Source organism: Lepidochelys kempii, chromosome 17, assembly GCF_965140285.1.
Source record: "Lepidochelys kempii isolate rLepKem1 chromosome 17, rLepKem1.hap1, whole genome shotgun sequence".
In the NCBI taxonomy this organism is placed as follows: domain Eukaryota; kingdom Metazoa; phylum Chordata; order Testudines; family Cheloniidae; genus Lepidochelys; species Lepidochelys kempii.
Window position 1 is genome coordinate 2,411,319 of NC_136396.1, and position 23,899 is coordinate 2,435,217.

Consider the following 23,899-nt stretch of genomic DNA (forward strand, 5'->3'; position numbering starts at 1 on the left):
GAAGTCCACCAGACAGATCTATGTGCAGTGCTGGGGAGGAGCCAGTGGTCGTGGTACAGGGGGGTACCAGTGACATAGTGAGAGGTCCTGGGGGCCACACTGAGGTTGCTAGGTCAGGTGAAAGCCCAGGACCTCCATGTGTCTCACAGGAGGAGAGGGTGTGACACGGGGCCCTTAGGCGAGGACATGGGGATGGAACCTAGTGCCCAATGACCCAGCTCTGAGATGGGGCCCCTGGCTGCCACCAGGGCACTGAGGGGATGTTGGCCGGGGGGCACGGTCACTGCAGGCCCAGCCGAGGGGCTGCGGGAGCCAGGCAGGCAGGGGGCTGGGGCAGGGCCATGGGGCAGTACCGGGGAGAAGCCAGCGCAGCCCCCGGCCGAGGTGGGAGGAAGCTGAGCCTGGGGCCGGGCTGCCCAGGTCCCGGAGCGCCCCGCAGCGCCGGGGGGCAGAGAGCCCGGCCCTGCCCCCGGCCGGGCGGGGAACTACAGCTCCCATCAGGCCCCGGCGCCAGGCCGCTGCACGGAGCTCGCCAGCCGGCGCCCGGCGGGGCTGGTCCCGGAGCGCGGCGGGGGCCATGCCGGGGCCGGGGGGCCCGCTGGGGCTCGGGGCCCTGGGGCAGCCCGCGCCGGTCCCTGCCGCCGCCGCCGCCTGCGCTCCGGGTGGGCGCTGCGCGGCGCGGCGCGGCCGGGCGCTTCCCTTTGTGTGCGCGGGCGGAGCGCGCAGCGCTGCCCGGGGCCCGGCGCTCGGCGCGGGAGCGCCCCCCTCTCGGGGAGCCCCGGAGCCGGGCCCGGCGCGCCGGCGGTCCCCTCCCAGCCACATGCCTCCGCCCCGCGCCGCCGGCAGCCCTGCGCCCAGCCCCTCGCCCCTGCGCCGCCGGAGCCGGCGCGCCGACAGCATGATCGCCGCCGCCGCCGCCGGGCCGGAGGGCAGGTACCCGCTGCACCGCCTGGTCTGGCACAACCGAGCCCGCGAGCTGGACCGCGAGCTCAGCACCCAGCAGGTGGGTCCGGCCGGCGGGGGCGGCGCCGGGCTGGGGGGCACCGAGCCCCCCCCCCGCGGCTCAGGCCGGGACTGTGCTGGGGGGCAACGGGGCTAGTGCTGGGGCCGCGGCGGGGGGAACTGATGCAACAGAATCGCCGCCCCCCTTAGCAGCAGCATCTCCATGGCAGGGCTTCCCCGGCTCCAGGCTGCAGCCGGCAGGGCCCTTGCTGGGCGGCTGCAGGCAGCCTCCCACTGCAGTGGGTCTGGGCGAGGGGGAGCGGGGTCTTTGCCGTGGCGGGCTGGCCCGTGGCCCGCTAGGACTTGGGGTAGGTAACAGCGCAGTGGTGCCAGAAGGCAGGCGAGGAGGGGGCTGGGGATCCTGCTGTATGATTTGACCCTCCCCCAGAAGCCCTTCTCCCCAGAAACTGTCCCTGGCCCCTCACCGGGGCTGGGGGATCCAGGGACTGGCTGTCGTGCCATGGGCAGCGCCAGCCTGGAAAGCAGCCAGCAGAAATCCCCAAGCAGCAGGCAAAGCACGGCAGGGTGGGTGTCCCAGAGCGCTGGCTTTTCGCACCCTGGGGTGCTGAGTATTTGTAGAGAGGTACGTCCCGGGGCCAGGGTGCTCGAGGCCTAAGGAAAGGGGCGCAGAGCAGGGTGCCAGCTTGGGACCAATTGGTTCACCTCCATCGGGAGCCCAGCCACTGAGATGGCTCAGCACCTAGCTCATGGCCTGTGGGGGATGGTGGCCACCGTCGGTGATGCTCTGCCACCTTTTTCCATCCAAACGCCCCCTGGGTTTGGGAGCTTGTGACTGCCTAAGGGCTTTGTGCCTGTGCCCATTACCATGGGACCAGAGCAGTTCCCACGTCAGTTGGCTGGCTCAGCGAGATCCCAGGGCACATACATTCCCTCTGGCCTCAGAGCATGCAATCCCTCCCAAGGATCACCTTGCACCCGAGGCTGCGATTTGCCTGGCCCTACAGGAATCCACACCCAAATCCCAGGGAATTGCAGTGGAAGCTGGTCACCTAATTTCCTTGGACTGGGTTGAAACTCCCAGAGTGGGTGTTAACGACTCATTGAGAGCTGGGGGTGCTAGGAGCAGATGAGCGCTAGGCCGCGGGCCCCTCGTCTTCCTTTCCTCTCCAACCTGGCGTGGGTGGTTTGTTATAGACACTAAATATATGTTTCACCTCACAATTAATCTGGAGTAGCTGGAGGTGCAGTTGTCTCTGCTATGGTGAAAACAACACCTGCTAAGAGCAAGGACATGGACCTTGGGAAACGGGCAGTGTGCGTTGCGTGTCAGGACTGCGTTCCAGCACGGCTTGTCCTGGGCACGCTCTGGTGAACACATTTACACCAGGCAGAGAGTATGAGCTCCTGGGGCTGCTGGCCCTGGCAGATAATTAAGCTGGGTTTCCACAGTGTCAAAATATGAATTTACCAGCTTGGGGGGGGGGGTTCCTTTGTCACTGTTATTCAACTAATTAACCCCCCCCCCCAAGCAGTACAAAGCTGTCTCCCTTACAACAATAGTATGGTTGTGGGGAAAATGGCAAACCCCAGGCAGTTCCGCATTCGGGCATCCCAACTTCCTCCTTTGCCTGCCCGCCCTGTGCCAGGGCACAACTCCCTGTGGCTGAAGTTGTGTGAAGTGTGTGACAATGCCTGAGTTTGCAGACCCTGCTGGTGCCCAGGAACCGTGAGCCAAGAGCGCTCAGCACCTTGCAGGATCAGGTTCTTCGTTGTTTTTACAATGAGACGTACAACCGCCTCTGACGCATCTTCTTCCGGCTGGGATATTTGCTATGGCTGCAAGGCTTTTCTTTACCTTGGCTGGCTGGTGCCACACCCGTCTGTATTGTAGCAGGCAGCTGTGGAGAGATCCTGGCCTAATTGTGATTTGCATGGAAATGGAGCGGCCACATATGAGCTCCTGTTTTCTCCTCTTTCCTGATCGGAGCAGCCTGTGGGGGAATCTCCTGCGTTTTATTTCTCTTGTAATTCAGGGTCATTTTTAGCAGCAGCTCGGGGAGGCGGAGATCTCGGCTAAATTGACGAAGTGTGTGCTGGCCATTTCCCCGTGCCCAGAACGGACCGGACGAGCGTAGAAATAGCAAGGGGGATTTTTATGCCCTGCTTGGTAACTTATGTCTTTGGAACATCTCAGTGGCTTTTCCTCTGAAGGAAAAATTCTCCAAGATGCACGAGGTCTCTCCCCATTGTCTGAGATGTGGCTGGAAGAGGCAGCAGTAAAACCAGGTTTGGTTGGTAGGAGCTGCCTGGGCTGGAGGTTGGCTTAAATGCCCTGCCCCTGGTGCCCACGAGAGCCCTGTGCAGTGCCTCGCTGGAGGGCTCGGGGTGCAGCTCTCAGGCCCAGGCAGCCCACGGCTCTAAGCCGGGTAGCACCAGCGGCAGGTCCGAGCAGGGTCTCTGGTCCACGGCGGCTCTTGTGATCACCCCGTCTGACCTCCTCCACGTGCAGGGCAGAGACCCTTGCCCAGTGTTGCCTGCATCCTGCCCAGAACGTTGGGCTGTGCCTCTCCTGTCGAGACATCTGGCCTCTCCCAAAGCACAGCCCACCGTACAGCCCCCCGGCCTCACTCCAATCGCTCAAGGGCAACTGGTCCTTCCCGTACCAGCCTGCCGCAGGGCAACCTGCCTGCTCCGTATCTGGCACTTCGGCCGCAGTCCAGCGAACATCCCTGGGCTCCTCCAGGAGGCTACAGCCTGCGTGCTGGTAGCGAGCATTACCGCCAGCAGGGAGGGTGCAGGGTGGGGCCCACGGAGCAGCTGTTTGGGGCAGGGGCTGCATCAGCTGAGTCCTGGCTGCACCCCCGGCGAGCTGCATTTTGTCAGGTTAGGGCTCCCTTAAATAGGAGCAGCCCAGACCCTGCCTAGGCAAAGGTCCCTCTGGAAAGGAGCCCCAGACATTGTGGGGGGCAGGGAGGCAGCTCACACAGACCGGCCCCTGGAAAGGGGCTGCCATGGGCATTGCACTTCGCAGTCCGGCAGGAAGAGGAGAGCGTGGTGTGCTGCTCGCGGGAACTCTCTGGTTCTCAGGTTCTGCACAGGTCATTCTTGGTGTCGCAGTCAGCGGCGAGAGTTGTGGACTGACTCCATCCCCTCCTAGCCAGACCCCAGAGACCCCCCTCCCCCAATACAGAGGGAAGGCCAGTGCTGGCTGCTGGAGCCTAGCTTGGCTACAAAGCCAGAGCCAGACCCAGCCCAGGGCAGTAACCGAGATCTGAGCCCCAGTGTGCCGGGCAGACAGTGAGATCCGGTCCCAGCCCCAAGGAGCTTGCAATCTAATGTATCACACTAGCAATGAAAGGCCCCAGCCAGCCAGCCGGGTGAGCCCAAGGGATCATTAGCACCCACTCCTTGGGGGTGGGGGGGCTGAGGCCCAGACAGATCCAGCCCAGATTCCAAGAGCTCAAGGTCCGAGAGATGTGGCTGAGGTCACACACGTGGACCTGGCATCACGGTGGTGTCACTGGCAGCACAGAGTGCTGGCATCTCACCCTCTGTGCCCTCTGCCCAGCTCTGAGTGCAGTGGTGAACACCCGGCTCGGGGCAGCCAGGGCCCTGGGATGGTGCCTGGGCATCACCGCAGCCAGGCTGAGCTGGGTCCGGGGGGCTCAGGGCAGAAGATACTCACCAGCGGGGATGAGCCACGCCAAGTCTCTGCCCCAAGCCTCCTTCCAGCTCACCCATGTTTGGGCCCTGGCCCCCCGCAAATGGGACATAGCCGTCTTGGCCCTGGCTGCCCCTCTCCGCGGTCGCTGGCAGGGCTCACCTCAGAATTCGCAGCTCCCCGATTGCTCTGTGCCAAGCCCCGGGTCAGGGGGACTGTTCACACTCTCCTGCTGCCAGCATGGAGCCAGGACTGGGAGGGGTCTGGGGCAGCAGCAAGGGAATCCCCTCTCCATTGCTCCGGAGAGCCCTGCTGCCTCTTGGCTATGGCAAAGCCAAAGGATCCGGGTGGCTGCTTGCAAGACCAGCCCTGGCATTCCTGTCCCACGGATTCCCTGCCCCAAGGCAAGCCCGCCCCCTGGGAAATCCCACAAGGCGTCTGGAGCATGTTTCAGACCCCGATACGTGGCAAGGCACCAAGGGGTGGGGAAGGGAGCAGAACATGGAGCTGAGCCGAGGGCACATTCAACTCTTGCTTGGACGGGTCAGCCAGTGGGGTCGGCCCTGGAGCTTGAGTTCCCCGGGCACAAGCAGCAGTGAGCCAGGCCTGCACTGGAAGAGCCCTGCTCTGTCAGCTCCGGGGAGACGTCACGGGGCTACACCCGCACCCTGGGCAGAGCTTCTCTTGGCCAGCTGAGGGGTGGGGACCAGGGGCGCAGCTCGACTCACCAGCGGCAGGTTCTGGCTGGCACTGAGGGGTGGGCTGGGCTGGAGCTGGCTGGCATGGCCACTCCAATTGGGTGGAGCCAGGCAGCGCCTGTGGATTGAACAGTAGGAATCACAAACAGTTCCTCTTCCCCCCTTGGCACTGCCCAGCCGGCACCAGGGCAGCTCCGAGCGCCCATCAATGGAAACTGGCATCTCAGGCTGCAGGATGAACTCTGTAGTAACCCCTCCCCATGCCCTGGTCAGCACTCTTCCTTTTTCCTGGCGGGCACGATGATTGGTGCCCTCTGAAGCCAGCTGCCCGTTGGCAAAGTCTGGCCCTTAGCAGCCCTGCAGGAAGGCAGAGTTGGTTCAGCGTGCGTATGGGGGTCAGCGGGGAACTGCATCCCAGCCCCAGGGCCCTGGGGTGGGCAGGGCAGTGGTGTCTGGGCTCATGGCTCTGGACAGAGCCCCCGGCTCTCAGGGTGATGGGGCTGTTATGACCATCTGGGACAAACAGCAGCCCCCCCGAGGAACCCTGGCCCGGAGGTGCAGTGAGTTGTTATGAACAGTCCCAGCCCCCCCATTCTGCTGTCTGCCCAGCTGGGCGGTTGGGCTCCTCCAGCAGCCCCTCACCCTGCAGCCCCGCGGGCGTGTGGGGAGCCAGCAGCTAATGCCTGATGAACAAGTCACTGCCAGGCTTGGGCCAAGCCAAACGCAGCCACGGACGAAGGAGGCAGGCTGGCCGTGCAGGGCCTGTAACGCCCCCCCGCCCTCTCTCCGCGGCCATGGCCTGCTGAGACCACCCTTGTGCAGCGCCTTCTCCCCTGCAGCCAAGATTGCTGACCCTATCTGGCCACGCCAGCCTGCTTTGCCGAGTCCCATCCTCCCGGTGCCTGGGCGAGAGACGCTGCCACTCGCCAGCCACGAGCAGGGGCAGGGTCAGCACCCTGGGGTCAGGGTCAGCATGCCACGCAGCTGCCTCAAGGCCTCACCCCCCCGCCCCCGGCAATGGGAGCTGGGTGCTACACAGAGCCCCGGCCTGGGGACCAGGCAGCAGCACTTGGGGCTGGCCGCCCAGGTCCCGAAGGCCTAAGCGGGGTCCTCAGCAAAAGGCCGAACGCAGCAGCAGTGGGAGCAGGGTAGTCATGGGCGGCGCCGGGTGGGGGAAGTGCCGGGCCATGCATGCAAGTGGGGGCTGCTGCAGGGAAGTGGGGATGGCCTGGGAGCGGAGAGCTGGCTGGGTGGGAAGCCTGGGCATTAGCTTCTGCTTCCAGCCAGTCACATCCTGATCGGTCACCCTGGTGTAAATGGGGTGACTCTGGATTGACACCCAAGGCACCAAGAGCCAGCTTTGGTTCCTGGTCCACAGTGAGGGGCCCATGTCCCATCCCTTCCCTGGGGCAGCACCCCACTGGACCCAGCCCCCAGGAAAGCCCGGTTCCCGCAGCCAGGGGTGGGGGGAAGCTGCATTAACCAGCTCCCAGCTGGAGGGCTGGGGTGTGTGTGTTTTCTTTAATTAGTTAGAGCCCTTTTCATCAGAGCAATTAAGAGCCAGCCAGCGATCACCTTGGAGAGCGTTTAATTAACACGCCAGCTCCTGCTACACTGGAGGTGCTGCTTCCAGAACCGGTTTTGTTTCTGGGGCACCCCCTGGCAGTGCCTGGGTCTCAGTACTGCGGGCCAGGCCAAGGGGCAGCATGCGCCGTGCCCCTCCGACGGGACAGCTACATTTGCCAGGCCTCTGCCATCCAAGACGGGCAGGGTGGAGGGGAGGCCATGGCTGGGCCAGGATTGGCTCTGGGAGCTAGGGCTCTGGCACCAGAGCTGGGCTGGGAGGGACAGTGTGGGTTTGGGGGGCTCACAGGAGCAGCACCTGGGGGTGTTAACAGCTGGATCCAGCTGGCATGTGAATGGGAAGCACCGAGGCAGGAACCAGGGCATGGGGAAGTCAGACCTGAGCGTCGGAGAGCCCGGCTGCCCAGGCGGGGCGAGGCTGAGACCCCTTGCGGGCTCCTCCCTCCCCCGTGTTGTGATTGGGGCACCCCCCGAGGTGCATGGCAGGGGATGGCCGAGCTCTGCTCCCTGGGCAGGATTGTGGGAGACGCCCCAGCGTGGCTGGCAGCGAGGCTGGGGCAGCTGCTGGGCATGGGGAGGGAGGGGTTTGTGCCAGTCCTCAGCCCCTGGCACTGAGCTGGGGGCTCCTCTCCTGACACAGCCCCCCAGAGTGCCGGGGCACGGAGGCAGGGCAGCCTGGCAGAAGTGCAGCTGCCCCCCCCCCCGGGGTTACAGTTTCTCTCAGCAACAAGAATCGGCCCCTGGGAGCTAGTGTCTGGCAAAGGAGTGTGGGGCAATTAGCACTGGTGGGGGAGGGGCTCCAGGGAGAGTCGTCTCCAAGCAACCTGGTCCCGCCCCCCAATGCTCCTAGGGAGCCTCCCTGTGGCAGAGCTGCCAGGAAAAGTGGGGCCCCACTCACCCAAGTCAGGGACTTGGCTCCCCCCCGCCAATGCTCCTCATTCCAACCCACAGCCCCCCGCTGCTCCCAGGGGCGGAGGGGGGGGACTCCCACACTCCAGGCCTCCTCTCAGGGCCCCTGTGCCTCTAGCCAGGGGGGCTGGAGGAGACGGTGGCCCAGAGCTGCTAACTGCCACCTCCAGACATTCACCCCCATCACATCCAGCCAGGGCCGAACCCAGCACAGAGCGGGGCCCTGGCCGGCTCCTGCTGCAGACCCAGCTGGGCTGGGCCTCGCCTCGCCTCGCCTCGCCTCCCCTCCCCTCCCCACGGGCTGCAGACCCAGCCCAGCGGGCAGGGCACGCTCAGGAAATAGCTGGCACCTGGGAGCCCGGCCATCTCTAGCCAATGGGCTCCCCGGCAGCTCACCTGGCCTGGCCCAGAGCCCTGCAGGCCAGAAGCCATTAACCCTTTCAGCACCGCACAACACCATTGTGCCCGCGCCTCGGGGCGGGCAGCAGAGATGGGCCCGGAACCCGCAAGCTCCAGGCAGCTGGGGGCTGGGGTTGCCGTCGGGTCCATCTCTCTGCAGCGGCTGGAGGGGTAAAGGCAGGGCTGCCCCGTGAGCAGGGCTTGCTGTGCCTGCAAGTGGGGGTGTTGCTGGGCCCCCCTCCACCCCGGGGCCAGGCTCTGCAGGGAGTGAAGCTCCCACCCCCCGGCTCTCACAGGACCCCCTGCAGGGTCAGACCCCCTCTCCTGTGCCTCCTAGCCCTGTGGCCTGGCACCCCACCCCATCCCTAGCATGGCTTCTGGCATGGCACTCACAAGAGCTGCCGTCCTCTCCCCCCACCAGGGCTTGGATGCCAGCCCAGGTGCCCCTTGACCCGGCAAACCCAGCTTGTCATCTCCTCAGCTTGGCATGTGCCTTTCATGCATGGCCTCCTCGGCAGCCAGGCGGGAAGTGGATGTGACAGGCACTCCCCTGGGTTGCCGCTGGGCTTTCAGCGGGAAGGGCTGGGGGGGGGGGCAGCGGGGGATGGGAACGGAGCTGCCCGCAGAGTGGGAGCCTTGTGCTAGCGGGCACAGCGGGCGGTGGCAGCCCTCCCGGCTGCCCCCCACAGAAGGGACGCAGGGCAGAGATGGGGATGTGCGCAGGAGGAGCCCCCGGCTGTCCCCATGCTCCAGGCCTTCAGCCACAGCCTGGGGCATGTGCTGAGCTCCCAGCCAGTCCCAGCGGCAGGGCCCATGGTGCAGAGCTGGGCGGTGAGTCCAGCCAGGCGCCTCTGCCAGGAGTGGGGGCTGGGCCTCAGGGGGTAGGTCAGATCCCACTTGCCCCTGCCGCACGCCCTCAGAGCAGGATGGGGAGCACACATGGCCTGAGGTGCGGTGATTGGCACGTCTGGCTGGGCGTGACGTGATGCATACCACAGCTGGAAATAACACGCAAGGGGGCACGTGAGGGCAGGGTAGTGCATGCTGGGCACACAGGGACGTGAGCTGCCGGGCAGCAGTGCCGGGGTGACACGGGGCAGGAACGGGGGATGCGACACAGAGCCACAGTGTCATTGGTCACAGATAAAGGCCGGTGGATTTACCGAGGGAGGCCGGGGGCAGTGACAGGCTGCATTGGCTCAAGTGCGTGGCTCAGGCTCACTAGCTTGTCTCTCCCTAGCAGAAGCTGGGCCAATAAATGCTATTAACCCTTCCACCTCGCTCCTGTCCTGGGCCCAGCACAGCTGGACGCCCTCCCCAGCTCTCTACCTAACTGAGGGGACATCAGCTCGGTGCTTGGGCCAGGTGTGTGTGTGGGGGGGGATGGAGCCCCTCCAGCAGGGTGCTGGCTTGAATCCTGCCCTGCAGCGCACCTCCAAGGAACTCAGGGGCTGCTAGCCCAGTGCTGTCCTTCATGCCCCGGAGCTGCCAGCATGACCGGTCCCTCCTTGGCTGACCCAGCCAGGGCCGAGGAGGCTGAGTGCCCTTCTCCGCTGGAGGCAGGGGGAGATGTGCTTTGCGGGGACACCCCACCCCCAATATCTCTAGCTCTGCCCCACAGAGCTCAGCTTTTCCCCACCTGGCTGGGTTGCCCAGGGGTCATGGGGATAAAGGCCGGTGGCCCCCTCACTCTGAGCCCCAGAGATCACACTCCCCTGGCCTTGCTGGGCATGGGGAGAGAACAGGCTCATCTGGGCAGCTGCTCCCAGGATGGCGCTGCTGGCACGGACTGGAGCATTCACTCCCTGCCCCAGCAAGGTGCCCCGTTGTCAGTCCTCCTGCCCGCTGTTGGGATTCCCCCACCACGTCCCCCTGCAGTGCAGGAGGGAGCCCCCAGGGCCCAGGCCAGAGCTGGAGCTGGGGAAGGCCTTTGGGCCCAGGCGGGGTCACTCACCCCCAGCCCTATGGGCTGCACTTGTGGGCCTGGAGCCTCTCTCCCCTGACTTTCACCAGCACAGGCTGCAGCTGCCCGGGGGCTGGTCAGGTCCCAGCTCAAAGTCAGGTCCTGGGGGGAGGTGGGGATCGGGGGCTCAAATTTCACGCATTCCAGGGCTGCCTTTGAATGGGCTCGGGCTCAAACCGCTTGGCTCCTGGAGGCAGAACTGGGGGGATGTCCATGGGGCCTGGGTTGTAGCCCGTTTACCAGGCCCGGTGCTGTGTTGGCCAGAGAAGCAGCCAGCCCAGGGCACCGGGGTCTCACACTGGCTCATCTGCATGGGGCTCCCCCCACAAAGAAGAAACGGCACCAATGGGCGGATGGCTGGCCCTGGCCAGAGGAGCCTGCGCCCCGAATTCCCAGGCCAGGGCCTCTCGCCAGCCGGTTCCTTGGACAGCTATGTGCCCTCCCGCACCAGACCCAGCAGGGCCTACACCCCTCCCCCCCGGAGCACTGAGACTCCAGGGGCCCCAGGTCCCAGCACCCCACAGAGATGACGAGGGCTGGGAGCAGCCCCATCCGGAGCAGCAGCCAGGCCTGCTGGGGCTGCTCCCCCGAACCCTGTCCCAGGATCACCCCCAGCTAAGCCCCTCTCTGGGCTCTCCTGGCAGGTGGACATTGAGCAGCTGGACCCGCGGGGCCGCACGCCCCTGCACCTCGCCACCACGCTGGGCCACCTGGACTGCGCCAGGGTCCTGCTCCAGCACGGAGCTGATGTGGGCAAGGAGAACCGCAGCGGCTGGACAGGTGGGCAGGCGGCTCTGGGACGCCGGGGGGAGGCTGACAGCCATCGCCTGCAGCAGCCCCACCTCTCCTGCGCCAGGGGGCTGGCACCTGGGGGGCTGGCACCTGGCACCAGTTCTGCAGGGGCTGGCACTTAACAGGCAACAGATACCAGTGAGACCAGCTCCATTGCACAGGGGGTGGGGGGGTGACAGAGCAACCAGGCGCCTGGTGTGAGCTCATGGAGGTCACTGTGCAGTGCAGGTGGGGGCTGAAGAGCGGGAGCACTTGGGCACCCTGCCCTTAGCCGCCTCTGCTGAGCCCCTAGCCCACCCTGGCTCCCCCAGCCCCGCTGGTGCCCCTCACTCCTGACCTGCAACCCCCTGCTAGCCCGCCTGGCTCCCCCAGCTTCGCCGGTGCCCCTCACTCCCGACCCACAGTCCCCTGCTAGCCCGCCTGGCTCCCCCAGCTTCGCCGGTGCCCCTCACTCCCGACCCACAGTCCCCTGCTAGCCCGCCTGGCTCCCCCAGCTCCGCCGGTGCCCCTCACTCCCGACCCACAGTCCCCTGCTAGCCCACCTGGCTCCCCCAGCTTCGCCGGTGCCCCTCACTCCCGACCCACAGTCCCCTGCTAGCCCGCCTGGCTCCCCCAGCTCCGCCGGTGCCCCTCACTCCCGACCCACAGTCCCCTGCTAGCCCGCCTGGCTCCCCCAGCTCTGCCGGTGCCCCCCATCCCAAGCTAAGTTCCCTGTAAGCTGCGCGGCTGTGCAACAGGCTATCAAGGGCCGCACATGCGGGGAGAGGCGTCCCTCCCCCAGCCCAGCCCAGCCCTGCTCTCCCCACCGCTGCCCCAGGGCAGCCTGCACCCCAATCCCCTCATCCCTGGCCCCACCCCAGAGCTCTCACCCCCTGCACACCAACCCTGTGCCCCAGCCCTAAGCCCCCTCCCACACCCCAATCCCCTCGGTCCCACCCCTGCCACACATCACCTCCATATTGGTGCACAGAACAAAATTCATTCCACACATGAATATAAAAAATGATAGGGAACATTGATCCCAACCCCCAGCCCCTGCTAGCCCAGCCCCTTGTCCGTCCCCCCAGCTCTGCTGGTGCCCCCCAATCCCAATGCACAGCCCCTCTGCTGGAGCCCCTCAGTACCATCCCCACCCAACACAGCAGCCCCAGGGCTCCTGGCAGACATTGGGGAGGTGCTGTATAGGCCTGCAGTGTCCGTTCCCAGCACCTTCCCCCGCGCGTGCAGGTAGCCAGCCTGTGCTCCTGCAGTGGCTCAGGGCACGTGGGAGGGGGCAGCCCCAGGGGGACCCTAATGGCCGATGCTGACGCCCCCCTGGCTGAAGCAAACCTGCGGGCCTCACAGAGCTGCAGGAATCCAGCTCTGCCCAGGGGCACTGCCAGGGGACCAGGCCAGGCGCCTCCCTGGTCTGGGACAGGGACCCTGGCCAGGTGCTGCCCTCCCCGGTGCAGGCTGGGGCAGGGCTGGCTCTCCTGGTCACGTGGGCAGAGGGGACCCTGCCCGCTGCCCCTGATACCCCCCTCTGACCCCCCAGTGCTCCAAGAGGCAGTGAGCACCCGTGACCTGGAGCTGGTGCAGTTGGTCCTGCGGTACCGTGATTATCAGCGAGCCGTCAAGCGCCTGGCCGGGATCCCCATCTTGCTGGAGAAGCTACGCAAGGTACAGCCCCCGCCTGCACCCTCTTCTTGCCCTGGGCCACCGCAAGGAGCCAGTGCTTCCCGGGCCATGGGTCCCCTGCCCGGCCCTGCCCAGCGGGCTTCATGTGCCCAGTGCCAGCCCCATGTAGGGGGAAGCTGGCAGGGTTCGCACATGGTCACACCAAGGACTCCTGGCTCCCTGTCCCTGCAGCTGCTGGGTGTGAGGGGATCCCGTGGGTGGCACTGGGTGCCCTCAACCCCGGCCTCTCTCTCCTCTCCCCAGGCCCAGGATTTCTACGTGGAGATGAAATGGGAATTCACCAGCTGGGGTAAGTTCTGGGGCCACCAGGAGGAGGCTGGGCCCAGCCCTTTTCCCCTTTTGCTGCCCCCCCCCAAGCCCATAGACGCCCTTCGCATCACCCCAGACCCCGGTGCTCACCCACACCTGTGACGGCCCCAGGCAGCCCTCGAGTCCAAGGGCCGCCTGCCTCCTCCCTGTTGGGGACCCCTCCCTGCTGGGGACCCCACTGCCTCTCCCCTCACCTGCTGGGCCCCCCACCCTGCTCCCCCTGAGTGGAGAGCTCTGGCCATGTGGTGGTTTGGGGAATTTTATCTTCTGTCCAAACCTGGCCCCTGGGACCCTGGAGCAATGGGTCCCAGGCCAGCGGGATGCCCCTGCTCACCGCCCCACGAGGCAGCGTGACGGGTTGAGGGGTGGCTCTAGCCACGGGGGACTTGCCCCTAACATTGCCCTCCCCACAGTGCCCTTGGTCTCCAAGATCTGCCCCAGCGACACCTACAAGGTGTGGAAGAGCGGCCAGAACCTGCGTGTGGACACGACGCTGCTTGGCTTCGACCACATGACCTGGCAGCGGGGAAACCGCAGCTTCGTCTTCCGGGGACAAGGTCGGCATGGCCCCCGGCACAGCGCGGTGCCGGAAGGCTCTGGGAGCAGCAGGGCCGCAGCCCCCAGCCCTGCCCGAGGCAGCCCGTGGGCACCGGCTGTTGACAATGCACACACCCATCTCGCTGCAGCGGGGCCATGCTGGCCACTCACTGCACTCCGCCCCCCAACCTGCCCGCAGCTGGGTGTGCCACCTCTCCCCCTGCCCGCAGCCGGTCGCTGGGCTGACCCCGTGCGGGAGGTGCCGGGGCGCGTGGTGGGGGAGCCCGCTGGCTGGGCAGTGCTCTGGAAAGGCCCAGCTTAGCCCTGCGGGCCTGGGGCGGGTGCTCTATGCCCTGGCTGCTGCCCGCTCCCCTGGCACGAGGGTCGCAGAGGTCTCATCCTGCTGGCTGGGCGGAGGAGTGAAAAGCCCCGTCTAGACACCAGGTGGCATGAGGGAGACGCCTCCCTGCCGGCTGGCAGCCTGAAGCTGGCAAGCAGACGCAGCAGCGTGGAGGGGGAGCGTGGGGTTCGTGCAGCCAGAGGGGCAGTTATGGATGGGGGAGGTGCTGATGTCTGGGGGTGGGGCAGCCCACCTGGCCCCCTGCTCGCTGCCGGGGAGGGTGGCTCTGCCACACCTGGAGATCCAGCATGGGCACACTCAGGCAGGCCCCTGGCACATGCTTGCACGGCCCTCCTGCACTCCCCCATGCCCCCAGCCCACACCCCCCACGCTGCTCTGGAGCCCCCCCCCCAGAGCTGCAGCCCCTGGGGGCAGGTGCTAACGTGGCCTCCTCCCGGCAGACACCAGCGCGGTGGTGCTGGAGATCGACCACGACCGGCAGGTGGTGTACTCTGAGACGCTGGCCCTGGCCAGCCACGACCGCGAGGGCCTGCTGGCTGCCGTGCAGCCCACTGAGGAGCAGGTGATGGGCCGGCTCACCGCGCCCGTCGTCACCACACAGCTCGACACCAAGAACATCGCCTTCGAGAGGTGGGCACGTGCCGGGCAGGGGAAGGCTCCGGGAGGGGGCTGGGAAGCAGGCGACTTCTGCTGCAGCCCAGGGGTGCCCCGGGTCCCTGGTTCTGGGCAGGGCCTGGCAGATGGGGGGGGGCTGAGTGTGAATCCCCCGTGGGTCTGTCACTCACGGCTGCCTTGTCGCCGTCAGGAACAAGACGGGGCTTCTGGGCTGGCGGAGCGAGAAGACAGAGGTGGTGAACGGGTACGAGGCCAAGGTGAGGGGCAGGGCGGCCTTGCCACTGGCCATGGGCAGGGGGGCGCAGGGCAGCAGGCAGGGGAAGGCAAGTGCTCCCTCCCCAGCTCTGGGAGGGGCAGGGGAAGCCATGTCGGGACCCGACTCAGCACAAAGGCAGGGTCACACCTTGGCCTCCTCGCCAGCAGGGCTCACCTGGCCCCAGCCAAGGCTCCTTGGTGGGCGCAGAGCCACAATGCCCCACGTTTGGCTGCCCACGTTTGGCTGCAGTGGGGCCTGAGTTCCCAACCAGGGCCCCAGTGGCAGGGAGAGCAGCCTGAGGAGCCCTGGTCACAGCGCCCACGTGGGGGGCTGGAGCCACTGCCCCCTCCTGCCAGCCCAGCCCCTGGCGGGGGCACATCTCTGGGGGGCTGTCAGCCAGAGAGAGCTGCAGCCTCTGGCATTCGGGCTCCTCCCTGCAGGTTTACGGTGCGTCCAACGTGGAGCTGATCACACGGACGCGGACGGAGCACCTCTCCGACCAGCACAAGGGCAAGAGCAAAGGTAAGGGCCGGCTCCAGGGGATGGGCCCTGTTTCTTCCCTAGCAGCCCCATAACGTTCCCATCCGCCTTTGGCTGGGGGAGGCAGGCAGGCCCCGGCGCTGCCCCAGCTGGGGAGCCACTGGTGTCACAGCCCCATGCTTTGTCCCCGTCTCTCTGCAGGCAGCAAGACCCCGCTGCAGTCCTTCCTGGGGATCGCCGAGCAGCATGTGGGGCCCAGCAATGGGGTGAGTAGCGGGCTGAGCTGGGAGCGGCTCTGGGACCAGCACAGCCCCAGTAGCTGGGGGAGGCGAGGGGACCGTGTTTGCGCAGAGCAGCCCCAGCCTGGCTGAGCTAATGAGGCCTCTGCTCGTCCCGGCGCAGACGCTGATCACGCAGACCCGGAGCCCCACCAACCCCACGGCCATCACCCCCGAGGAGTACTTCGACCCCAGCTTCGAGCTAGGCAGCAGAGACATGGGGCGCCCCATGGAGCTCACCACCAAGACGCAGAAGTAAGGAGGGGCCCGCCAGGAAACCTGGGGCAAAGGGGGACCCCGTCAAGAAAGGGAAGGCTGGGGATAGGTGGAACTCACTGCTGCAGGAGATTGGGGCAGAGAGAGCAGGAGCGGGCCGGAGGCTGATCTGGGAGAGAATAGCTGGGCAGGGGCATGGCCAGGGCCCCCCCGAATCTGCCCGGGGTCTGCCTGGGGCTCCCCACATGAGACTGCGGTGCAGGCTTCCCAGACTGTGAGGAGTATGGGCTGTCCCATGGGGCAGAGGGCAGCACCTGCCCAGTGAGCTCTCGTGGGCAGCCCATGCTCCGCAAGGCTCTGTGCTGGGGGACCCTCTAGCTGGGCACAGTGCCGGAGGGGCAGCGCCAGGTAGGGGCCCGTGCTCTTGTGGGCATCTCTTCCCGCTGCAGGTTCAAGGCCAAGCTGTGGCTGTGTGAGGATCACCCGCTGTCCCTGTGCGAACAGGTGGGGCCGATCATCGACCTCATGGCCATAAGCAACGCGCTGTTCGCCAAGCTCCGGGATTTCATCACGCTCCGCCTCCCGCCCGGCTTCCCCGTCAAGATAGGTGAGGCCGCGCTGCCCCTGCCCTGCCCCGATCCGGCCGCCGGGGGCGCCGTGCACCAGGCCCTGGCCGGTGCCCTCACCCCATGACCAGGGGCTCCCTGGGGCCTGAGCCTGTAGTGGCCAGGTATGACTCTGGCTGCTCTCCTGGCCCTGGCCCTGGAGCTGCCAGCCCCGGATCCCCATGGGGCGGGGGGGGGTGTGGGGCAGGTAGGCATGTGCTGGTGTCCTGGCCCTGGAGCTGCCAGCCCCGGATCCCCATGGGGCGGGGGGGGGGGGGCAGGTAGGCATGTGCTGGTCTCCTGGCCCTGGAGCTGCCAGCCCCGGATCCCCATGGGGCGGGGGGGGGTGTGGGGCAGGTAGGCATGTGCTGGTCTCCTGGCCCTGGAGCTGCCAGCCCCGGATCCCCATGGGGCGGGGGGGGTGTGGGGCAGGTAGGCATGTGCTGGTCTCCTGGCCCTGGAGCTGCCAGCCCCGGATCCCCATGGGGCGGGGGTGGGGGTGGGGCAGGTAGGCATGTGCTGGTCTCCTGGCCCTGGAGCTGCCAGCCCCGGATCCCCATGGGGCGGGGGGGTGTGTGGGGCAGGTAGGCATGTGCTGGTCTCCTGGCCCTGGAGCTGCCAGCCCCGGATCCCCATGGGGCAGGGCGGGGTGTGGGGCAGGTAGGCATGTGCTGGTCTCCTGGCCCTGGAGCTGCCAGCCCCGGATCCCCATGGGGTGGGGGGGGGGGGTGTGGGGCAGGTAGGCATGAGCTGGTCTCCTGGCCCTGGAGCTGCCAGTCCCGGATCCTCATGGGGCGGGGGTGGGGGGGGGTGGGGCAGGTAGGCATGTGCTGGTCTCCTGGCCCTGGAGCTGCCAGCCCCGGATCCCCATGGGGCGGGGGGGGGTGTGGGGCAGGTAGGCATGTGCTGGTCTCCTGGCCCTGGAGCTGCCAGCCCCGGATCCCCATGGGGCGGGGGGGGGGCAGGTAGGCATGTGCTGGTCTCCTGGCCTTGGAGCTGCCAGCCCCGGATCCTCATGGGGCGGGGGGGGGGGCAGGTAGGCATGTGCTGGTCTCCTGGCCCTGGAGCTGCCAGCCCCGGATCCCCATGGGGCGGGGGGGGGTGTGGGGCAGGTAGGCATGTGCTGGTCTCCTGACCCTGGAGCTGCCAGCCCCGGATCCCCATGGGGCGGGGGGGGTGTGGGGCAGGTAGGCATGTGCTGGTCTCCTGGCCCTGGAGCTGCCAGCCCCGGATCCCCATGGGGCGGGGGGGGTGTGGGGCAGGTAGGCATGTGCTGGTCTCCTGGCCCTGGAGCTGCCAGCCCCAGGCCCGGCAGGTGGCACCTCCCTCACTGCGCCCGCTCTCTCCCCCTCCCAGAAATCCCCATCTTCCACATCCTCAACGCCCGCATCACCTTCGGGAACCTCAACGGCTGCGACGAGCCCGTCAGCTCTGTGCGCCGCAGCTCCGGCAGCGAGGCGCCCTCGCCTAGCAGCGACTCCTCCAGCGTCAGCAGCTCCAGCTCCCTGGGTACGCGGCACCTGCCCCGGGGAGGGACCCTGCGGGGACGGGCAAGGCGCCGGGGTAGCAGTCGGCCCTTAGCACCCCCACATCCAGAGCTATCTGCGCACCAGCCCCCGGGTCCCCCTCTCCGGCTTTATAAGGGAGGGGGAGTTGGGCTTGTGCACATTAGCAGCCCCCCCTTTGACCTGGCTTGGCCCCCTGTTGGCGACCAGCCAGGAGGCCAGTAGCCGCAGCGCCCCGTCCTGCTGGCACCTGCCCTCCCCTTCCCTAGGGAGGCCGGGCTGTGGGGCCTGCAGCTCCCAGCATGCATTGTGGCGCGAGCGGTGTAGTCTGCAGGGGATGCATGCTGCGCCATGTCCCCCCCCCCCGCAGTGACAGGGACATCTGGTCCCCGCAGCCTCCTGCCGGGCCTGTGAGATGGACCTGTCCCTGTTCGAGGCCCCGCCCGGGTACAGCGTGCTGGGCAGCCAGCGGGACGCCATGCGCGAGGAGGATGACGACCTGCTGCAGTTCGCCATCCAACAGAGCCTGCTGGAGGCGGGCACCGAGTACGACCAGGTGGGCTCTGCGCCCCCCCTGCTGGGCGCCCCCGAGAACTGCCCCGGGGCCCGCCAGGTGTCCCGGGATGGGAACAGCCTCATCCCAGCGCATGGCTCTGGGGCTGCCCCTCCTGCCGGGCAGGGCGCGGTGAGCACCCAGCCTCGGGCGCTGCAGGGGACCAGCTCTCACCTTAGTTCTGTCCCAGCCCCACAGCACTAGAAGAGCAGCACAGCCCCCCTGAGCCCCACTCTGCCTGCCAGCGTGGCCCGGGGCAGCCCCACGCTGCCACCCGCAGCTCATGGCGGATCCTCCCCTGCCCCTCCTTGCCGCTGGCACACACATAGGGCAGCAGCGCCAGCAAGGGGAACAGAGGCCCAGGGGTGCTGCAGCTGGGCTGGTGTTGGGGGCCCTGTGCCCACTGGGATAAATGTCTCCTCTGCTCTCTCTGGCCATGCCCTGGGCTTGGCCTAACCCTCAGCCAGGCCCCAGGAAGCGCCAGCCAGGCTGGGGAGTGGGAGGGGAGGTGGCAGGCGAAGGGTTAATGCACTGCGGCTTCCCCTGCAGGTGACCATCTGGGAAGCTTTGACCAACAGCAAGCCGGGCACACACCCCATGTCCCAGGAGGGCCGGCGAGGAGACAGGTTGGTAAGGTCTGGCTAGTCCTATCCAGGGTCAGGGCTCACAGGGCCTGGCGTTGGAGCCGGGAGGGGGTCGGTCTGTCCTGCACGGCCCATTGGCTCCACGCAGCCTAGCCCCGTGGCTCTGTTCCACAGCTATATTCAGCCCAGCCTGGCAAGGGGATCCTAGCTCTCTCCCAGCGACCTGCCCGGGCCGTGCCTCAGTTTCCCCAGCTGTAACGACGCTGGCCACACTCCAGCTCCCTGGGGACGCCACCAGGGTCATGCCACTGGGGCCTTCTGCTGGCCGGAGTCAGGCGCGACCGACAGGGCTCTAGCGTCCCAGCTGGGGGCGGGGAGCTGCTGTGCTCACTCGCCCACCCGGGGCACTTAGCGCCCGGCGTCCAGGCGCTGGGCCCTGCAGCAGCCTCGGCTCAGCCTTGGCACCCGCATTCCCGGGACTCCCCTGTTCCCTGCCCCCCTAGGTCACCCCAGCGCACACCTCCCCCGCGGCAGGCCGGCCCCCAGCAGCAAGGCCGGGGCAGCGGTGGGCCCAGCCCCCTGTTCCGCAGCTACGGCGAGCAGCTGCGCCTGGCCATGGAGCTGTCGGCGCGGGAGCAAGCAGAGGCGGAGCAGCGCACGCGGCAGGAGGAGGAGGAGCTGCGGCGAATCCTGCAGCTCTCGCTGACCGAGCAGTAGCCCGGCGCCTGCGATGGGCCCTGCAGCTCTTGCCCAGCTCGCGCTGAGCCGGGGCCCAGCCCGTGGCCGGGGTGGGCCTTCCCTGGGCCGCGGCGGGGTGGCAGCGGTGCCCACGTGAGCAGAGAGGTGCTGGCCCGCCGCAGATGCCATCGAACGGGGCCGTTCAGAGACCATGCCAAGAACACTGCCGGGGGCACAGGGCTGCCCCGCCAGGAGGAGACTCTGCTGCGGCAGAGGGAGGTGGGAGCCCCGGTGGTGCCGCTTACGGTGCCCTGTGCCCCAGAGGGAGTGGGCTGGCTCCCCATGCCCCCCGGACTCCTCATTAACCCTCGCCTGCCCTGGGCAGCCCCAATGACCCAGGCCCGGCCAGTGAGGGGCAGAGATTGCCGGCCTGGGGTGGAGTTTACAGAATGGGGAGAGGGCACCACGCCTGTGGGGGAGGAGAGGACGGGGCTGCAGCGGCAGGAGGTGACCTGCTGCGAGGCAGGGGGCACGCCGAGGCCCCTTACTCACGCCCCAGTCCCAGTGGGTGGGTACTCACCAGCTACAGCCAGCTGTAGGGGCTGGCAGAGCAGGGGGTGAAGAGCCCAGGGCTGGGCTAGCAAGAGGCTGTGGGTCAGGAGTGAGGGGCACCAGCAGAGCTGGGGGGCAGGGGGACAGCAGGGGGCTGTGGGTCAGGAAGGGAGGGTGCTAGCTAAGCAGTGTGGGGCCCAGAGGCAGAGCCGGATGGGGTGAGCTGCGCAGGGAAGCAGGAACGCTGCTGCATGGTGATACCAGGAGCTGCTTCCCCCCCCCACCTCATGCTGCCTGGACTAGGCCCCTTACCCTGCCCCTCCCCTCCCCTGGCAGCTGAGCCTTTCTGAGCCTCCCGCCCCCTGTGACCCACAGCAAGGGCAGGGCCCTGCTGCACACACTCTCCCCCCCACTGTGGGCTCACAGAGGCCCCCAAGTCTTCTGTGACCCAGGGACACTGCCCAACTCCCCCAGGCCTGGTGCCCAGAGCCCCTCCCCTACTGCCTGGCTGCATGGGGCTTTGGCACTGCCAGCGGCCGGCCCTGACACATTCACGCCTATGCCATGTGTGAGGCTGCTGGTGCCAGGCCCTGCCTTCCTGCCTCGCCCCAGGGCTGCCCCCAGGAGCTGGGCCGGGGAACGAGCAGGGCCAGAGATGGGGGAGGCTAGCACCCAGGGAGCCCCTAGGGAGGTGGGCACAGGGCAGGTAACCTCTGCCCTCCATGCTGAACCCACGCCGGCTGTAGGCACCAGCTCCGTCTGCTGCCCTCGCAGCACGCGCCAGTCCCAGGGCTCCGTGGCACCGATACAGCATCAAGTGCACTTAGCCAGGAGCCAGGCCAGGCCTGTGGGCTGCCAGCCGCTTTGCCACTAACCACGGAGCCCCACCGGCCCGGCCCTGCCAGAGGCCACCCGCCCCGCCAGGGCCGTGCCCAGAGCCCGCACCCTCCCCAGCCCCGTGGGGGTGCTGCCCAGGCAGGCCCTTGCCAGCACACTTAGGGTGGGCATTTACCAAAGCCTGCTAGTGGGGGGAGGGGGCAGGGCAGGTGCTGCAGCCCCCACCCCATGCCCAGGAGCCATTCCCCAGAGGAAGCACTGCCCACCTGCTGACAGCCCAGCTCTGGGGCAGCCCACACACCGGGATCCTTTGAGGTGCCCGGCTGGAGCTGACTCCTGAACTATGGGGAGTGGGGGCAGGTTTCTCTGCCTGGACAGCACCTGCACCCCAGGCCGGGGGGTGTCTGCCAACACCATCATTAGGATGGGGAGCCCCCTCCCCACTTTCCCTGGGACAGCCCAGCATGGCGTGACTGCCCCCTGCTGGCCCTCCAGCTCTCAAGTGAGCCCACTGAGGGTGGTTGGGGGGGGAGTCAGGAGCACCCCCTGAGCCAGCCATAGGTTCCTGCTGCCAGGCCCTCCCAGCCCACACGCTGCAGCCCCATGGCCTGGGCGGAGGGGTTCCCTAGCACCCCCCGCAGCCCACACTCCTCACACAGGGTCCAAAACCCCAGAGAAACCTTACGTCAAATGGTGCTAAGTCCCCGTGTCCCCCTGCCCCCGAGAACACAGCAGCCCTGTGCCGAGATGGGGCCCAGGCCTGCCCTGTGCCAGGCTGGGGGCACAGGCCTTTGCTCGGTTTGCACAGAGGACAGACCTTCTGGTATGCCAGCGCAGGGGCGTGGCCCCGTGTACCCGGCTGGCAGGTCACCCCCCGCCTGAGGGGACCCACCGCCCGGCGAGGAGCCATCTCACTGAAACCGGGGCAGCAGCTCCCTCCCGAAGCTGTGACAGGGCAGGGACCTTTTCTTAGTCGTCCACGGCACCTCCCCACACCAACTGTACAGCAGGGGCCGGGGCACGTGGCCGGGGCACGTGGCCACGGCCTGGCGGGTGGGCCCGGCCCACAGGCTGCGATCACGGTGGACGCCAATAAAAGTCTTTAACATTTGTCTCTTAGCAGATGCGGGCTCCATGGGGAGGGGGGCCCCAAGCCAGGGTCCAGCTCCAGCCTGGCTCAGTCCCTGGGGGTGGGACACAGCTGGGCACACGGGTTTGACTTGATTGAAAGCAACCCAGCAGCCACCAGAGCCTTGGCTAACCCCCCCCCCCACCCCATCCCCAGAGACATCTGGTGCAGTTACTGCAGTGCCAGCCCCACTGGGGGTGCACTGCCCACGCAGTGTGCCAGCCACTCAGGAGGAAGGGGACACTGACCGCTGGGCTTACCCCAGATCCCCCTGCTAAATCCCATTTCCCCTGCACACCAAGGTGCCCTCCAGCCCCACAGGCAGATTGGCACAACCCCAGCCCCCTTTGTGCCATGGCAAAGTGCCCTCCTTGGGGTGGGCATTGCTGGGGCCCGTCCCAGCTCTCCCAGAACAGGCCCTGGGAAAGCTGCAGCCTGGGGAGTGACGTGCCCCCTCTGGCTGGTGCACGGCAGGAGCAGCCCGCATTGCTCTGCGGGAGGGTGAGCACTCGGGGGGCAGGGGGGCTTACTCCTGGGAGCCCCTGAAGAGCATCGCCTCCCACTCACTAGCCGAGAGGTCATGTGGGTTAGTGGTTAGAGCACGACACTGCTGGGTTCCAGGGGCCTTGCACAACCCCTGTCCCTGGGCCTCAGCTGCTGCCTAGGGGGTGGTGGTGGTGGGGACATCCAGGGGGGCTGGCTGCATGCACATCCCCATCTGGCCAGCCATCTCCCCACTGCAGGCAGCTCGGGGGGGTGCTGGGCTAGACCCTGCCCCGAGAGTCACCCACTAGCAAGCTGGCACACAGCCTGGCATGTAGGGCAGGGCTCAGTGCTGGTGGGGTGGCTGGTGCTGTGCTGGGATCCCTGGGGTCACCCGGCCCCCCAGTGCTCACACTCCCCACACCAGGGTAGGAGAATGCAGCCATTTATTGCTGAGGGACAGGTACAATACCAGGGGGCCAGGAACCTGCAGGCAACACCCAGCCCCCAGGGCCAAGAAAATCCTGGTTCATTAGCTGGCCTGCCCCATCAGCAGGGAGAGCAGAATCAGGGCCAGGTTGCTGCTTATGGGCACCTCACCAATGGGGACCCAGGCTGACCCACACGTGTAACCCTGGCGGGGCTGGGCAGGGTGCAGCTCCCCAGGTGCCCTGCATGGATGGGGCAGGCTGGGCTGGGGGGGCCTTCTGCAGCCCTCCTGTCCCCTCTGCTTTGAGCCCAGTTCAGTACCCGCCGGTCCAGGCCTGGGGGGGATTCCCTGAACCCATTGTGTGCTGCACGCCATGGCAGCAGGCCTGAGCGATGCCCTCCCGAGAGCCCAGCCTTGCCCTGGCACCCCGACCATTCAGTGTGCACTGGGAGGGGCCGGCTGCCAGGGCTCAGGGAAAGGGTGGACCAAGGAAAGGGGCCCTCATGCCAACTGCCTGGGCTCCTGTCCCATGCGGTGCCCATCGCCTGGCGTGATTCCCCACTGCACACGCGCCAGGGCCGTGTGCTGAGGCTGTTGGCTGGAAAGGTCCCCACAACTTTCCCACTAACGCGGCTGAGTGGGAAGATGGGGGCTCGCCGCAAACAGCCCTCTAGGCTACAGACCAGCTCCCCAGGCCAGTCGATGTCAGGGGGCCCAGGGCCTGGGGGAGGAGGACCAGGCAAAAGAGGGCAGGGCAGGGGGCCTAGGGGATGGGGGCCCGGCCGGGGAGGGCCAGGCAGCAGGCCTGGGGGAGGACATGCCCCAGCCCATGCCCAGCAAGCCCC

At 67.2% G+C, this 23,899-nt stretch overlaps 1 protein-coding gene across 4 annotated transcripts; it reads left to right on the forward strand.

Annotated features, from left to right (window-relative positions):
• The first annotated feature begins 712 nt into the window (after positions 1-712).
• ANKRD13B (ankyrin repeat domain 13B) lies at positions 713-22,123 on the forward strand. 4 transcript variants are annotated; one of them, XM_073315234.2, is made up of 15 exons: positions 714-1,003; positions 10,822-10,957; positions 12,504-12,628; positions 12,890-12,935; positions 13,369-13,512; positions 14,294-14,483; positions 14,659-14,725; positions 15,165-15,246; positions 15,406-15,470; positions 15,607-15,737; positions 16,148-16,305; positions 17,660-17,812; positions 18,204-18,364; positions 18,911-18,991; positions 19,449-22,123. In XM_073315234.2, the coding sequence occupies exons 1-15, from the start codon at positions 821-823 to the stop codon at positions 19,707-19,709; spliced, it is 1,983 nt and encodes a 660-aa protein (XP_073171335.2). In that variant the 5' UTR covers positions 714-820; the 3' UTR covers positions 19,710-22,123. The 4 variants fall into 4 exon arrangements, with proteins under 4 accessions (XP_073171339.2, XP_073171335.2, XP_073171337.2 ...); XM_073315236.2 differs by having other exon boundaries at positions 715-1,003; positions 18,911-18,987; XM_073315238.2 differs by lacking the exon at positions 18,204-18,364 and having other exon boundaries at positions 713-1,003.
• The last annotated feature ends 1,776 nt before the right edge of the window (positions 22,124-23,899 follow it).

Excerpts from the sequence above, each read along its gene's own strand:
- ANKRD13B (XM_073315234.2), top strand. The coding sequence starts at position 821 with ATGCCTCCGCCCCGCGCCGCCGGCAGCCCTGCGCCCAGCCCCTCGCCC. Across the intron at positions 1,004-10,821 it reads GCGAGCTCAGCACCCAGCAG|GTGGACATTGAGCAGCTGGA; the intron begins GTGGGTCCGGCC and ends CTCTCCTGGCAG. Across the intron at positions 13,513-14,293 it reads CTTCGTCTTCCGGGGACAAG|ACACCAGCGCGGTGGTGCTG; the intron begins GTCGGCATGGCC and ends TCCTCCCGGCAG.